The sequence below is a fragment of the Egretta garzetta genome, unplaced genomic scaffold (genome assembly GCF_000687185.1).
Source record: "Egretta garzetta isolate BGI_Z169 unplaced genomic scaffold, ASM68718v1 scaffold56, whole genome shotgun sequence".
NCBI lineage: Eukaryota > Metazoa > Chordata > Aves > Pelecaniformes > Ardeidae > Egretta > Egretta garzetta.
The window spans coordinates 12,491,364-12,507,982 of record NW_009260182.1 but is presented as its reverse complement, the minus strand read 5'-3'; the positions used below and the strand labels follow the sequence as shown (position 1 = coordinate 12,507,982).

Below are 16,619 nucleotides of genomic sequence, written 5' to 3'. Positions count from 1 at the left end.
AGGCTTTATCACAGTAGGCCGTCTCGGTTATATAGGGAAGGTTTTGAGAAACTGTCATACAAAATTGAGAACAAACATCAAACAGAATTATGGAAACATCAAAGATGCTTTTGAAAGAACTATAGTAGATTTCTAACAATTTCTTTTACTTTCTATGTAAGTAATAGGCATGTTAGGTTGTAAACACTAAACTAATCCATGAAAAGATTAAATAAAAACATATTACATTAATATAGAATAAATGGACTGAAAAAACATGGGACATCCATCTACTGTTTAGAGATTAGATTACTTGCAAGATATCAGAACAAATTTATGAGGGAACTCTGTATTTTTAGCTCACTATCTTTCTCACTATTTCCTAAAATATTTTCAATGTGTAACTTCTTAGAAAATAATTTTCTTCATTTCTCAGTCATGTATCTTTCTTAAAATCATAAACATATCTTTCTGAGTTCCTCTTTAAAATGCCATTCACTTACAAAACAAAGATGCTAAGATTTTTTTAGTTTCACCTCACACATTATTCACCAACATTGCACAAAGAAACTGTTGTTCTTTTGACATTGCACCTCAATAAATGGATTAAATGAGCTGTGAATATCAGAATTTAACCAATAAAAAGAGATCTTTATTTAAAATGTATCAGGTCTGCTTCGTCTAAAAGGCTAATTGAAAAGGCTACTCAGGTCAGCTGTGATATTAGAAGACAACTGAATCACATTTAATGCTACTTAAAGGATGTGAACAGGCTAGAAGAAAAATTAAACCATGGCCATTAAAATTTAATTTGACTTAGTGAAGCCATTAACATTTTGGTTTTATGCAGCGGCAAGCATTCTAAAAATATTTCCATGTAATTCAGAATTGTCAAATGGTTGACCCTTATGTACCAAAGATGATTGAAAGTGGCCTCAAAGGGCAAATAGGAAAAAAAGCAGCAGAAGAAAAATTGAACACCATAAGCTGTTGTTCTGTTCTTTCTTCATATACATTGAGAGTCTTTGTATATATGTGTATTATTATTGTACACACACAAATTATCTGCTCACCGCAAGTTTCTCTCTGACTCACTTTTATTTGTTTTTTCTGCTTTTAAAGTTTTGCATCTCACCACATCTGTCTGCAGTAGGTCCTCTGTAACAGGACATTTCTGCCTCTGATAAGGGCCAAATTGATTTATGTAGTTATCAGCCTAAGCTCAGCTGGAAACTTTCATACACTATTTTAGAATACTTATAGGAAAAGGCAACCTATTTATAGTTTGTGGCCAAAATCAGCTATAGAGTCCTGTGAATTTTATTCTTGTTATTGCACTAGAAATGTTGCATCTTTACTACAAATTCTTGCATTTTTCTATTAATTGCACATTTGGGGTTTCATTTTAACATTGAATATTAGATTTGGATATCAAATGAACAAAACACTACTTTTGTATGGACTGCAAAGAAATAATCTATTTTTAAGACAACAACTTCTCTTACTCCTAGTAGCATACTTGTGACATGTTGCTTTACTGCTACAAGTTTGCCTTTGTAATTTGAAAGTGCTACTGCCAATATTCCTTAGACTCTGTGTAACAATTACTGTAAATAATACAAAGCAGTCACCAATGCAGTAATTTTAAAGATTTTAACCAGTTTCACATAGAAACTTTGTATAGAACTAAAATAATAATAAATCTGATCATGTATCAGTACATAAGTAAAATTTCAGATTAACTCCTTGTGAGGAAATACATTACCCCTAGTTTTGCCTTTCATTCTCATTTCTTCCAATTCAGTTTAAAAAAAATTAAATGCTAATACAGAAGGCTTTGTTGTAATATTTCTAATATAATATAATCTGGGGTTTCATATCTTGCCATATGCACACTGCTTGCGTTGCTCTGGCTTACTCACTAGTAGTCATCCATCAGTGATGATAGGAAACAGAAAACGCTAAACACTGCTGAGGTTGTTACAAACGCATTGTTGGAGGTGTGGGTTATCATGGAAACCATAAGGCTAACCCAGGGAGGTTTTGGCTTTACATATACAGTGCAAAACCCCTGGGTTTACAGAAATCAGTGGCATTGCCACCTCCACTCTGGACCCAGCCCTTGAAGTATCTTTAGGGAGAAGAGAGGTATATAACTAAACAACATCCTTCGTATGAGCTGATAAACCTATGGAAGTGGTAAAGGTTTGCATAGAGCAGGGCATATAAAAAAAAAAAAAAATCTTCAATCAGTGAGACAGTTTTTGCAAGGTTTTAAAAGAATACCTTGTGCTGAGTACTCAACTGTCTCATGGATTCTTACAAAGTTGTTCTTGTCCATGACTCCCAGATTCATCAGCTTCTACTTCATGATTCACCATGGCTAATAATAGATGTGGAAAAATAATCAAAGCTCTAATGACAAAAGGAAGTGCCTGAATATTACTCCAACAGATTATCTTCTAAATTGACTTGGCTAGCCATTAATTTGGATAAAAATTATTTTCTCCTTTCTTGACTTATTTTTTAATGGGTTATGGAAAATTAGAAGCAGAAATTAGTCTGTTCTTCCCTAGTTTTAGTGCCTCTAACTCCTGCCACAGATTTTTATTCAGAGCATCCCAACACCTCAAGGTCAAAAACTTCTAAACTTAGGGAGTTCAGTAATGTGAAGCTGGTTTACTAAGCTTTAAGACCAGCTAGATCAGATTAGAACATCTCTGGGTTAAAAGCCCCATCCAAAGTGGACTATAGTTTATCAGAAGCAAAGCTGTGCTCGTGAATGATATCCAGTCTCTTCACTTGCTGGAAGAATTGCTAGATTCTTCTAGGATCTGCTTAAATTAGAGTGTGTGCAAACTGCCGTATCAGCTCAAACGTTCAGCGAGCAGCTTGCCTCACAGCTCCTTTATAGCAGATTTCTCCCTGACAAAATGAAATAACAGCAGATAAAAATTTTACTTCTTACAACAGCAGTGGAAGAAAGTGAGCAGAAATTACAGTCTTTGGACTTGAGCAGCTGGGTACAGCTTATATCTTCCCTTATTATAGTTTGTGTTTTGTAGTAAAGAAAGCATAGAAATAACTTTATCTAAGAATAGTGTAAATGCAAATATACACGATAATGACAAGGTGTGAGGAGAATAAGGAATCTCTGCTTATGAGTTTGTCTAAAAACTTAATGAAAGCAACTTTTGCTAAATTAATTATATTCGTTTGAAGTCTGGCACTATTTTAATGCTATATCTGAGCAGAAAGAAAATAATTCGCACAGCAGGACTTTAAATACATTTATTTCTCAGAACCTAACAAAGATTTGGAGTTACATCAGGTGTCCTAGCCTCATTGTAGAGCCTCTACAGTGTGCTAAAGTATACCTTTATTAGGAGTATCCAATATGAAAAGCTCAAATAGAGCTTTTTATCAGGACCTATCAAGGAATTCACTCGGAGGACATATGACTAGCTCAGCTAAGTAAACCATGAAGTCTCGAGTATATACCAAAGGCTTGGGAAGTGTAATATTCTTCATACATTCGATCACACATTCTCTCATTTATGAGACTGTGTCAATACAGTTCAATAATCGTGATTCCAGATGCCTTACAGAAGTCTTATTTCTGAAATGAAGGTGCCACAATAACATTAGTTATTTATCAGTGTGTGATCCTGTAAAATAATCTCTGGAATTGTTTCTTTGTCCCAGCTATTTCATTTTACTTTATTTCTGAGATGGAAAGGAGAGATATCTGTAAATGACTTTCTTCATACGCAACAGGAAAGACCAGAGTCCTGTGCCACACCCTTCCTTTATGCATTCCTTTGCCTTGTAGGAAATGTCACTGCACACAGGAAAGACACTCTTGCATTGTAATATCCAAAAGCATGGTAGTGCTACCTGGCAAACACACTGACCCTGTCCCTTTGCCCTCTTCACTGCTTTTCTATTGGCAATCCTTAACTTCAAATGTTCCAGAGCCTCAAATACCAATTTCTAAAAGATAATATAAAACTCAAGCAAGGAGATAGTGAACTACAATTAGGCTCATGTTAGAACAGAATTCAATAATAAGAGAGTCTGAGACAAAACTCCCCTCAAGACTGATGCAGGATGGAAAAATTAGCCTCACACAAAGACAAATAATACACTATAGGCACTAGTTAGTCTGCTTGATGCATTGCTCAAGACGCTTGGATGCCTTCTTGAGAACTGCAATATGAAAACTCATCTAAAACAAAGTGTTTCCTTAGTCTACTTCACTCTATCTTAAGGCAAAGATGGGAAAATCTAACAGAAGTGTGTCTAAGTAAATCTCATTTGAGAAAGTCAGAACTGAGATTGTAATACCATCATAATAGAATGCCTATGTAATTTCTAAAAAATAAGCTACTTACATCATCAATAGGCACTGTGTGCTTACATCACAGCAATACAACCCTGCTGCTGCAGAGCTAACCACAGCTATTTGAGTGTGCTACACGGAACACAAGAAAACTGAAACCTAATTTATAAATCATTTGTGAACCATATGGACAAAGTACACAGAAAAGCTAACAGAAAGCCATGCTGGAAATGCAGTTAATGAACATGATGATTTATTCTTATTATTGTATTTGATTCTTATTCCAGATCCTTTCCTGAACTTCTCCAGTCAAATTTGGTTTTTGTGGGTGCGTGTACCGAGATATGAATAACCAATACAGAGACTGACATGAGACATGAAACATGACAAACAAACAAAGACATGAACTGCATATACTGCATAATGTTTCCTGCAAGCATTTTTGCTCTTAGGAAGCCTTTAACCTAGATCACCTCTTGTAGCAAAAACAAATATCAGCAGCTAAATTAAGGTAGCAAAAACCCAGGATCTTGCAGAATGTTGTGATAATGATTCAGCCCATTACCACCTTTCTTGAAGTCACTGTGAAGCCATGTCCTAACATGGAACTACTGCCATTAAACCTAGTGTGAAGTTCTCTGTCTACTTGTCATTACTAACAAGCCTGGAGCAATGTTAATTATTATCAGTAATAGCTTCGACACATTGCTAATAGGTATAAATTTTTCTGTAACGTGCAGTAACATGCAAGATGAGATAATGCTGTAACTACTGAAAACCACATTTTTAATAACCAGGAAAAAAATTATCAGGTCCTTAGTTTAACTCTCATTTAAAACTGATAACATACATTAGCCTAAACTGCACTCGTGTCATGGGTATAGTTGGGACAAACACAGCACTAATCAGGGATGTCGCACATTAAAATAAAGTTTCTTTTCCCCATCCCAGGGCCTCTCTTTAACCCAATGTTGGAAGGGAAACTTCACCCTCAGTGGCTTTTGTATCGTGTAATATGTGGTGTTATTCCCCACCTTAGCATTTGTCCCATTAACTTTAAGAAAATAGTCTTAAGTCTCAGCAATTCAAAATAAGAGAGGCTGTGCACTGAAAATAATGCTATGCCAATTCCTGATTCAAATAGACTGCACGGTAAATTCAGTCTTTCTGATAACATTGCCCATGGTATGCTTTATATTGCATTATCAGCATCTTCAATACTTCTTTACAGTCGAGCTGATAGCCCTCACTAGACAGACAAGGAAATGCATTCCACCCCACGTGGGTGTGATTTATTTATTTCATAACTACAATAGTTCTACTTCTGTATTTCCATGCATTTCAGTGTTGTAATTTTTGTTTCAAAGTGACACAGATAGATGTCAGAAAAAGATCTAAAAAAGAGAAAAAAATTCTCCCAATCTCTCATACGAAATTACACCAACTGAAACTGTCGGAATATGTTTTACAGGCGGTTAGCTAAGTGTTTCTGTAGGGGAGTAACAAAGGATAAATTCATCCAGACTTCATTAATTTATTCATTTCTGCTCCTGAATGATTTCAAATTAGGAAGATACTGAAGGGTTACCCTCATGACCCTTTATTTCAGTGACTTTTAAGTCTTTATATTCCTTTATGGATTCAGATAGCTGAAAAGAGTATTGCCTTCAACCAAACATAGTGTTATTGCCACTTTCAACCAAAACCACAAAGAAAGCACTTCTGATTAAAGATGTTTTATGAACTATTGTTTTGTGAAGACAGGCAGAAAGATGAAAGAATTGGAAAGAAAAGGCATCGAGGAAGTAGCGGACACTGAAGTCTACTTCAGTAATATGACCCTTGAAAAGAGGTAAAAGAATTTGGGGGGAAAACTACAGCATTTTAGAGCAAAAGAGGAAATAAATTGTACGCAACTGGTCAGAGACACATGTCTTGGTATGTTCTCAATAAGATTGCATCAGCTTTTCCAGTTTTCACATGGGTCTGCTATTTTGATTAAACCACATGATCCAAAGCCATAATTTGATTTTCACTTCCTGTCTATGGCATTTTTTTCCCTCTGAATCTTCCACCATTCTGAACTAGAAAACACAAACAATAGTCTGCAGTACTACAAAATGTGCAAACAGGTAACTGCTGGCTTAATCCTGCAATCCTGCTTCCCTGACATGAGCAGTGATCTGTGTCCTAACACAGCCTCCAGACTATCAGCCAAACCTGTGCTCAAAATACCCTCCTCTTCTCTTCAAGATTCCATCATGTTCACTGTCTGTTGTCCATCCTTCTCTCTGTTTTCCTGTTGCTCTCTGCCATACAGCTGCCAGCCAATTCTGTTCCTACGCTTACAATTTGACTACTGAGGGATTGATGCGCTGATGCTTTTGTGCTTTAGATACCAGATTCTCTTGTGTTTGCTCTTACTCCTTTGAACTGCTCACTCATTTATACCTGAAACACAGTTTATCTACCACCATCCACAATTATGGCTGCTATAAACACCAACTAGCATTAAGAACAATCACAAGAAGCAATACAGAAGACTAAAGGTGAAAGCTAAATGAGACCAAAGAAAAGTCCATGAACAAGTTTGCTGGGGTTTCAAAAAAAAAAAAAAAAAAAAAAAAAAAAAAAAGCAAAGCTATTTTTTACTTGAATTTCATACTATGCTTCCTAATTTTGATCACCACCCAATTTCATGAAATTCCAGAAATCTAATGGAAAAGGTCTAGTAACTCATTAAATACATCCAGCCATACATTTGTTTGATAAGGTTGGGAAAAAGAATGTAACTTTCTTGTAGTTCATCTCTACTTTATTGAAACTCCATGACTGCAGATCGCTAATGGAAGTTCTGTTCCCTGTAATTCATTCAGTTCTCCTGCAGAGTAAATAAGGTTTATGAGACTCCTGACTTTCAACTTTCCAGCCAAATATGGAGTAACATAATCAATTTCTTTTTCTTCCCCAAGTTATGAAACAAATATGCAAGACAAATCTGGATCCTGCAGAATTAATGTATTATTCAGAGGAATCATGAGTTATTTTTTCTCTTATATTAGTAGCACACAAAGTGTAGTATGGGGGAAATCAGGTCAAGGTGATTAATAAAATTTGCCTACTTCTTTTATTAAATATTTACATAATGATGAAAGAAACAAATAATAATTTGTTAATTGAAAACTGTGAGCTAGTGAGCTTACATATGCTTTGTGCTGATGAATATTGCCATTATATGAGACAGGCAAAAAAGAACAGATGTAGTCAACTCTATTGCAGTTCAGTAATTAAAACATAGGCGCCTAATAAAGGTACTTTGATCCATTTAATCAAATTTTCTATAAATCTGACACTGCAGCTTTTGCTTTACATGGGCTGGTAAAATATCGTTTAGGACGGACATATTGAAACTTAGATTTTTAACATATTCTCTGTAAATTTAAAGGCACATAATTAATACACAGGATTACTCACTGAAGGTATCATTAAATACTTAAATAATTTCTCTTCTGGTCTGACACACCCGTTTAGAGATAAAAAAGCTTATTCTTAATAAAAAAGAGAATGGCTAACTATCATATCCCCCTAAAATAATAAGCAAAACAACAGGCTTAAATCTGATGTGTGAGATTCAAACTCTGCAAACAACTATTCTGCAAAAAAAGCTCAAAAATACATCACATTAGAAGAAACTGGGTATTTTCAGTGTGATAACAATTCTGTCCCTACAACTCTTTGACCTTTCTAGACATGTGCCAGTCAGTTAGATCCAAGTTACTAACACAACACCCCTGACTGATCTGCATCAGTGTGAACAGATTGCCACCACATGCCTCTTAAACAAGGAGTCACAGAATGACGACACTTGAAGGTTTGAATGTAAAATTTCATCTTGTTCTTATACCTCTGGTCAGGGTTTATACTTGAGCCTAATGCTTCTTATTGACCACAGTATTTTCTAGAAATTACGTAGCTGATGGCTGCAAACATTCTTACAATAAATATGGGACAGACAAGGAATAACTATAAATATTGTGAAGTGGAACAAAGGTGATAAAATACATTAATCACAATCACTGTGCATGTATATAGCAATTACAAATCATATAAGGTCATAATTTTGCACTGGAGTGAGTCTATGCAGGCCTATTGAGGCTCACAATAATAAATCAGACAAATAATACATTAGTTATTAACATTTTTGTGTCTCGCTTTTCTACCAGTTTTAGTTGCATGAAAGTAATAGAACTGTGTATTTTCAGTTCTAAGAGAATATTTTAAGTATATTTGAAAGAGATTTTCATATTAAAAGTGTAGCCAAAGTTTCACAAACTAGCAAGCAGCAGGACACTTAAGGTGCAGACTAAGGTTTTTTGGTTTATAGGTATGAATGATATGTACTATTAGTGGTGACATGGTAGACTGAGCACAGAGCAAGGAACCCAGTAAGTCCTGAAGACTATTCCCAGTCTCAGTACTTTGCTGTCTGGCTTTAGGAAAGCTCTCAAGTAGCTGCTGAAGGAATGAATTGTGTATGTTCTGAGTAACAGTTTCAGGTTTGGTTTTGCAAAGCAAGATCAAAAGCTTTCGGAAAAATAATCACCCAGGAAAGAAATTCTGAGGTCTCCCCATCTATAAAGAGATTAGCCTATGTTCAGTTTATTCAGTGCTGTATATTCAGTTTAGTCAGTGTTTACTGCAATATGTACTTCTAATGCTACAAACTCTGCTGTAGCACTTTTCAGTCTCATGTTCTCTTTAAAAAAAAAAAACCAAACAACATGATTGCCTTAAAGCTATTGTATCTTTTTTTTTCAAGAGTGGCCTTACAATAATCTCAGCCTTGGGAATTCAGATCCACTAGAAGAGGGAGAAAAAAAATACACTCAAGTACAGTATGTGATCTAAGCATCATTTTTTCCAGCAAGCTATTCTTAGATAGATGGTTGGTTTGTCAGAACAAAATCTGTAGGAAAAACAGAGGAACGTGGGAATGTCAGGATTGCTCTCCCATTAAAAAAACCAAACCAAAATAAAAAAAAAAACAACCAAAAAAAACCCAGCACCCAAAACAAAACCAGAGAAAACCACCATTGAAAACAAACTCTGATACTCTCCCACTAAGTTCCTTTGATTTTTCCAAGACACAAACATCATTTTGTATGCACGTGAATAAAACAGCCAAGTGACCCCATTTGTTTTCACTCACCTCCTGAAACCACCAGTTATGGTAACTAAAGCATCTGGTAGAAACTTACAGACAGTATTCTTGACTATCAAGCTTACTGCATCTGCTTCTGCCTTAGATACACAGCTAACAAGGTCCTCATAGTAGAGAAACCCTGGAAATCAAAGACAAAAAAATTTGCTGATTACTCCATGGAATTATCAAAATCTACATAACATTATGTAAGCCTCATGTGAAATAGTCACCTCTCGACAAGAAGTAAAGGCCCACAACTCCTACTGTGGGCAAGGGAACGCTACCTAATGGCAAGAATTAAGAAATCCTTGATCTTGAACCTGAAACTATAGGTTTGTTTCAGAACATGTTGTGGGAAGAAATATATTTTGATCCAGCCTCTTTCAGGAGTCTTTTTTCTTCCTCCTCACCATTCCTCAAGTCAGTCTCCTGCCTCAGGTCAGGGGGATCACAGGCAAGAGACAGCCTCTTCCTCCCCTCTTCTCTGCCCTTATAGTTTATATGTATTTTTGTCATTATAATTTGTTATAAATTGTAACAGCAGTTACAATTTATAACAATGTAGCAGTCAGGATAATTGCTCCACTTGCTGAGAACCTGAATATTTATAAATCACTCTGACTTCCCTACCAGCTCCCATGAATGACATTTCTGGACATACTGCTTTAAAAGGTGCTCTCCTGGAAATGATGGGGTTCTACCCAAGTACAGGGCTCAGAGGTATGTGAAATATCCCAGCTATCTTTATGCCTGATCACAGGGCTTATATCAAAAGAGCCCAATCCTGCCACTTGCTTCATATTTGGACATGACATGTAAAAGAAAAAAAGACAAAAGACCATGATTGTGGGCAAGCTGATCCAAGCGGTTCTGAAGTGATGTAAAACACATGGATTTAATGCCAAAAAAAGAAGTTACATTATTTTAATGTCATGTTATATAATCTCCTTTTTTAATCCAAGTCCTTTGTTTAAATGGGTCCCTTTATTTAGGGAAATGGCACACACACTAATCTGTGGGGAAGCAACATTATTCATCTGACCGTGTTTAACACTTTACAGTTAAGATGTGCAAGGGTTATGGAGGTAATTTTACAAGTATTTTATTACAAATATGGATTTGTCACTAAAGTAGGGTTGCCTTGAAGGAGACAAGTCTACTCTTAAAAGTAGTTCTGGGCTTTTCTAATATCATATTTTTTTCACAACCTGTGCAATAATGACCCATTAATAGTTTTGTGTATAAGAGCAGATGTCATTGGGTATCTGTGTAAACAGTAAAAAATGCATATTCATATTTTTTTTAATGACACCATTTTTAATTAGGAGTCCTGTTACTCCAAATAATGTTTTTAACTTAATAATTTAATATTCACAAGATGCTGCCTACAGAAAATGGGTGTATAAACGAACTTTCCCTGTTTCTCTGATCTGTTACCAAGTTTTTAGAGCTCCAAGATAAGAGGTTTTGAGAGACTTCCACCTTACCTGCTCTCTGCATTTTTGACAGCTTCAGGGTCTTGTCAGCTTTTGCCTCTTGCACAGTTCGTAACCCCATTCTGTACCATTTCTCAGATGTCTTCACTCCCACTCCAAAGACTGAAGTAAATTGCTAAGGTCAGTAGAGGAACAAACATATCAGTGTTGTTTTCTAAAGGAGCAGTAAATTAACAATAAGTAGGTAACAATAAGGTTCAACAGGAAAAATACTGGGTAGAACTTATCCTACATTGAAGATAAAAAACAGCGTAATACAAATACACAGATTCAGCTCCCTTTGTTTGTACAGTTACATTGAACAGATTATTGGGTTTATACATGGGCAGTTCTCATTAAAGTGACATCTAAACAATAACACTGCAGTATGCCCAGCAACTTTATGTGATTTAGCTAAATGTACACTTCAACTAGGGTTTGCAATAAGGACAGTAGTCTTCATTTTTCCTGCACAATTAAGAAATGCAAAAAATAATGTAAAGTAGCTGTATTCCTAACTTGACGGACATTATGATTTTGTATTGTATGCACTACCCACTCTCAGTCGTACACATGATGTTGGTGTTGTAGCGCTCCTGAGAGATGGCGCCAGTGGGAATTCCATGGCTCTTGAAATTTTGCACCAAGAGCAATGGTTCTCAGTGGTGCATGGAAACAGATGGTAAGTACATAAAAGACAACTAATCGAGTCTTATACTGCATATTTTGCTTGTATGTTATAAACAATCATACTATTCTTCAGTCCTCATGTGAGCCAAGCTAAATTTCTATATGTCTTATTTGGAGTACAGATTTCACTATTTTGCCACTGGGAAGAAAAAAACATCCAAATCTACCAGTCTCTGAAGTTTTAGTACAGTTATATTCCATTTATTCCAAAGTAAGTTTGTACACTAACTTATTCCTCAAGAAAGGATGTAAAGCAAAAATGTCACTGTTGTAAGCATTATTCAGTGGATCAATATCTCAGATAAACAGTGATATGAAAGCAAGAGAGAAAACTTTCATGCCTGCCCAAAAGCACATTCTTTATGTTCAGTTTGTCAATACTGAAGCTCTCAATGGTTCCTTTGTACTTTTACAGAATTCAGTGAGTATCTATGTAAGACACGGATAACTGCTGCTTTCCATTGAATCTACAACCTCTGAATTCCAACCATGCTGGCTTTATTTTGTGTTTTTCTAAGGAGATTAATTCCTTGGAAATAATTAAGATAAAGAAAAGAGAAGAATTAAAACCTTGGATAATATTAAATAGGAATTACCCTACATTTTGTGTATAATGGATGAAATTACCTATTCCCTGTCTGAATCATGGCTGTTTATGAATGTACATGATTTTTTAAATACTTAGATTGTTATCTTTTAATGTTTTTTCTAGTCCTAAAAGATTTTCAAAAGGGTCTATTACTGGGTTTAGAATGATTCCAAGGGACTTAATTAATATCAGCAAAGAGAACTAAAGAAAATGGATTCTATGACACTGTCCAAATATTCAGGAAAAAAAAAAATCCCACATTTTTTTTTTCTTTCTATACTAAGATCCATTATTATTCAGTATATTTATAGATGCCAATTTAGAGACACTGCAAGAGTGCAGTGTGAGTAGCAGATAGCCCATTTCTTCAATTATGTATGCGAGCATTGCTCTTTTTCAGCTGGTGAAAGTGAATTATATGAACTTTTTCTCTGCAGCATCCAATTCCATCAGGAGACAAACTGTGTCATTCATGTATGCTACATCTAAAACATAGACTGTATAATTTATTTCAGTCATTTGATAACTGTGGTCCTGGGACCAACAATGATCTTTTAAGTCATGGTGAGTGATTTGCAGCAGTTATCAGAACCATGCTAAACAGTAAAATTTAGGAATACACTAATATTATGGGATTCTTCTTGGCTTTCTTAGAAACACATTAAAAATTGTTGGGAAAAACTGGCTGTAGCCAATTTAGCCAAAATGTTGAGACTGTGCTCAGCTAACAGAAGAGCCACATAAGTTTGTTGTCACTTAGCATGTGAAACAAGACAAAAAGCATATTTGACATAAACCATTCCCTGATAGGTTTTATTCTAATCTCCAAGAAATTTTCTCAAACCCTGAAGCATAAGATTTAATGGTTGATCCTCAACCTTTACTACCTTTAGTAGGCAAGTCTGGTTCCTGAATCCTGCTACATACATGAACCTACACCTCCTCTGAGTATTGCTACAGAAGGCATCAGCTATCACTGAGCATCCTTTCATACTTGTTTTACGGGTCAGAGAGAATGGAGGAGCCTTTCAACAGCTGAAGCAAAAGTGAGTCATGCAGGGGAGAATTAAACAGTCCCATTCCTTTCACTCTCTGATTTAAATTTTTCTGAACATGCAAACAGGATATTTTTAGAGATTAAAACTGCAGATGAAATTGGAAAAAAAAAATTCCAGTATATATTTTTCCAGAGAATTCACTGAATATTTAAGAAATGGGAACTGCAGAATTGATGTAGTTTAGATTCCCTGTAACTATGAAAAAGTGTGACCATGACTCTGAACCTACAATCTGCCTAACAAAGACAGATCTTGAGTCCTCTTCCTTCTGCCTCACACAAAAGAGAATTAACATATATCTGAGTCATCTTCTTCACCTAGTATTTCCTTAATGCCAAAATAAGATCATGTAGTATTACAATGATAATCAATAGAGTTAAAAATAAACCAAACGTTGGGTTAAACTTACAGCAAAGTGTAGGTATTACATTAGTTTTGAGGAAAAAGAGACTGTTTAATTGAAGCCTCAGAGCAACTGTTTATACACCACATTAATTAGAAAGGTAACTGATTTCACCATTATTCCTTACTTGATCACAGTTTCTCTCCCTTTCTTTTTATTCAAGACCTTTCTTTCTTTATACTTGATATTGAATGTTGGTTTATAATAAAATTGATGGTTATGTCTAAGCTCTACTAGACAGAGGAAAATATATGCAATTTTAAACAATAGCAACAAACTTCAAAACTTTTACCTTAAACGATTTGTATCGTTCATCATTTAGCACTTCTTTAGCTCTAGAACTCTCTCCTTCTTCAATAATCTCCTAAACAAAGAAAAACGTTACTTTTAAAAAATATATCAAGATTATGGTGAGATTTAGTAAAAGAAAAAAAAAAAGTCTTATCAACCTGTAAAAACATGAAGAGCATCCTTAGTGAGTGTATTGTTTTATTCCATTAGGATCAAATTCTGCAATCCTTTTTGAGACAGAAAATTACTGAAGGATGAAGGAGAAACTGGAACCACAGAATAAATTTCACAGTACTTATTTAGTCATAAATTTACTCAAGGATGAAGTAGAAACTGGGACCACGGAATATATTTCACAGTACTTATTTACTCATAAATTCACAGCCAGAAAGCAGTTATTTATCATAAGCTATCAATGAGTTGTCCTGAAAATTAGATTACATTATTTGGTTGAGTTTACTTCTCTTAAAAGTAAGAGCATCGCAAGAACAGATATATCTTTTTCTTGAGTGTACAGTTCCTTCAGTCTTTCTAATAAAAACTAACAACAACAACAACAAAAAACAAAAAAAAAAACCAACCCCACCAGTAAAACCGCCAAACTCATCCTATTTTCTGTGGGATCATAATTGAATTCCCAGTCCCCAGGTGTAGGTACAAAGAGCACTTCAGAGGCTACATGCTTAACTGGTGGAGTGAGGCAAACAAGGAGCCAGAGTGAATCACAACACTCAGAAATGACCTCTCCAGACAGCTGCTTGCTGGAATAACAGCACCTGAGATGTGGGGTCCTGAAAAGGCTAAGAATTAAAGAAAAATGCAGGGAATACTCAAAGCTCCAGTAAGAATGTAAAGTTCATCCATCACCTAGATAAAAGGTTCTGCTATAACTCATACGAGGATTTAACAAGGCAGGATTTAACATTAAAGTACTAAAATATTTACCAGTTTTGCAAAAATAGTTTTTCTAATAAAGCATTCAGGTGAGCAAAGTGATATTGCCAAGGGCAGAAGTCATGTGAACAGAACTATTAATAGTTATCCTGTCACATCCAAATCAGAGTGAGCCTTTAAAAATTACAAACAAAGATGATACTGCATTATTTATTAATTTGTATTTATTCATTAGTTACCTTTATTCCTAAGGGTGAGGGTTCAATGACAGAACCTTTTGTTAGTACAAAAGGTTTCCAGAAATCACTGTGTTCTCAGTAACAAGGATAACATAATGTTATTACAGGAAATACAGAAGGTTGTGTAAATATACACAGATATCAATGCTGCCCTCTGTGACCTCTAAAAGTAGATCTGTAAAAGAATCGATTGGCAGATAATTCAGAGGTACGTTACCTCAATGACATCTCTGACTCGGTCTCCCATGCAGGGTAACCCTTGTATATCTTTCATTCTGGTTACTGCAAATGGAAGAAATTTCAGCACAGAAGCCGCTCTCAGAAATTCCAGGCAGAATATTTCATTTTCTTTGAACTCATAATTTTCAGCCATTATCTCAAGGGCATCCTGGGGAGAGCGGAGGTGTACAAAAAAGTTAAAGGTTAATAAAGGCTTAAGCTATTCAGTATACTCCTTAGAAAGGTTACTTTGTAGATAATTCAAGAATGATTTCTTTATACTAGGGTGAAAAGACAGAGTTCATAAAAAAAATTCAGCATAATTTTCTAATCACTTGAAATTTTCCAGGTGGCATAAAAATTGTATTTTAGAGGCAAATGTGGGAAAAGATTCTGATCTGTAACAAAGCCAAACTTTAAAATCTTTTGAGAGATTGACTTTCCATATTCTGTGCAGATCTAATAAATCAATGTAAAATAGAGCCGTAATTTTTAGAATTGTGCCCAAACACAAGTAATCCAGCAGGTCAGTACGTGACAGCTTCATTTTCAGACACGACCAAATAGGAGTCTGTGGCAACACCGGAAACCACCTTTTTCTGTTTGAACTTGTAGCCGTGCTTCTATTTACTAATTTAGGCAACAAACTCTCTTTTTCCTCATTTTTTCAGATGTATGACCTATGCAAATGGAAATACATTTTCTTTATGGTTCTTCAGCTATCAATGGCTTGGTTTATTCAATGTTGCACTCAAAACTACCTGGAGATTGCCAGTACCATTGGTTGTTTTTTTTTTAACTATCCATATGTCTTTTATCCAGCTTTGGAGTCTGTCTTCGTCCCAGAATATATCTATCTTAATAGCAGCTATTTTTAGAAATAAAATGCAAGGAACAGATCACACGGTGGTGGAGAACAGAGGCAGGTTTTTGGCTTCTCACTGTAGAATACTGTGTTTTGGGAGAGAGCAAATGCTAAAAAAAAAATGTTTGTGAATAACCTAAAATAGGAACTTATGAAGGCTTGCAGCTGATTAGCAGCTGGAAATCCGAGTTCTTAATGAAACTTTGCACGAAACCTCAAAAATTTTCAAGACTGCAAAATTAAGTGGTTTCTTCAGAAATGTTTAGGAGTATACCACATTCAGAAGACACTTTCACTGTTCAAAATATTTCTAAAATGCATCCCTCACCTGGCTGTTAGGGATGCTCTTGTGCACCATTCAAACGGCACAGG

General features: G+C 35.4%; 1 protein-coding gene across 1 annotated transcript in view; it reads right to left on the bottom strand.

Moving 5' to 3' along the window:
- DNTT (DNA nucleotidylexotransferase) overlaps positions 1-16,619 on the bottom strand; it is a 93,912-nt gene that overhangs the window by 57,026 nt on the left and 20,267 nt on the right. Inside the window, exons 4-7 of the mRNA XM_035897379.1 lie at positions 15,381-15,551; positions 14,032-14,103; positions 11,012-11,135; positions 9,531-9,663 (exon numbers count right to left, since the gene is read on the bottom strand). Coding sequence (XP_035753272.1) covers positions 9,531-9,663; positions 11,012-11,135; positions 14,032-14,103; positions 15,381-15,551 — 500 coding nt within the window. The remainder of the gene's footprint in view (positions 1-9,530; positions 9,664-11,011; positions 11,136-14,031; positions 14,104-15,380; positions 15,552-16,619) is intronic.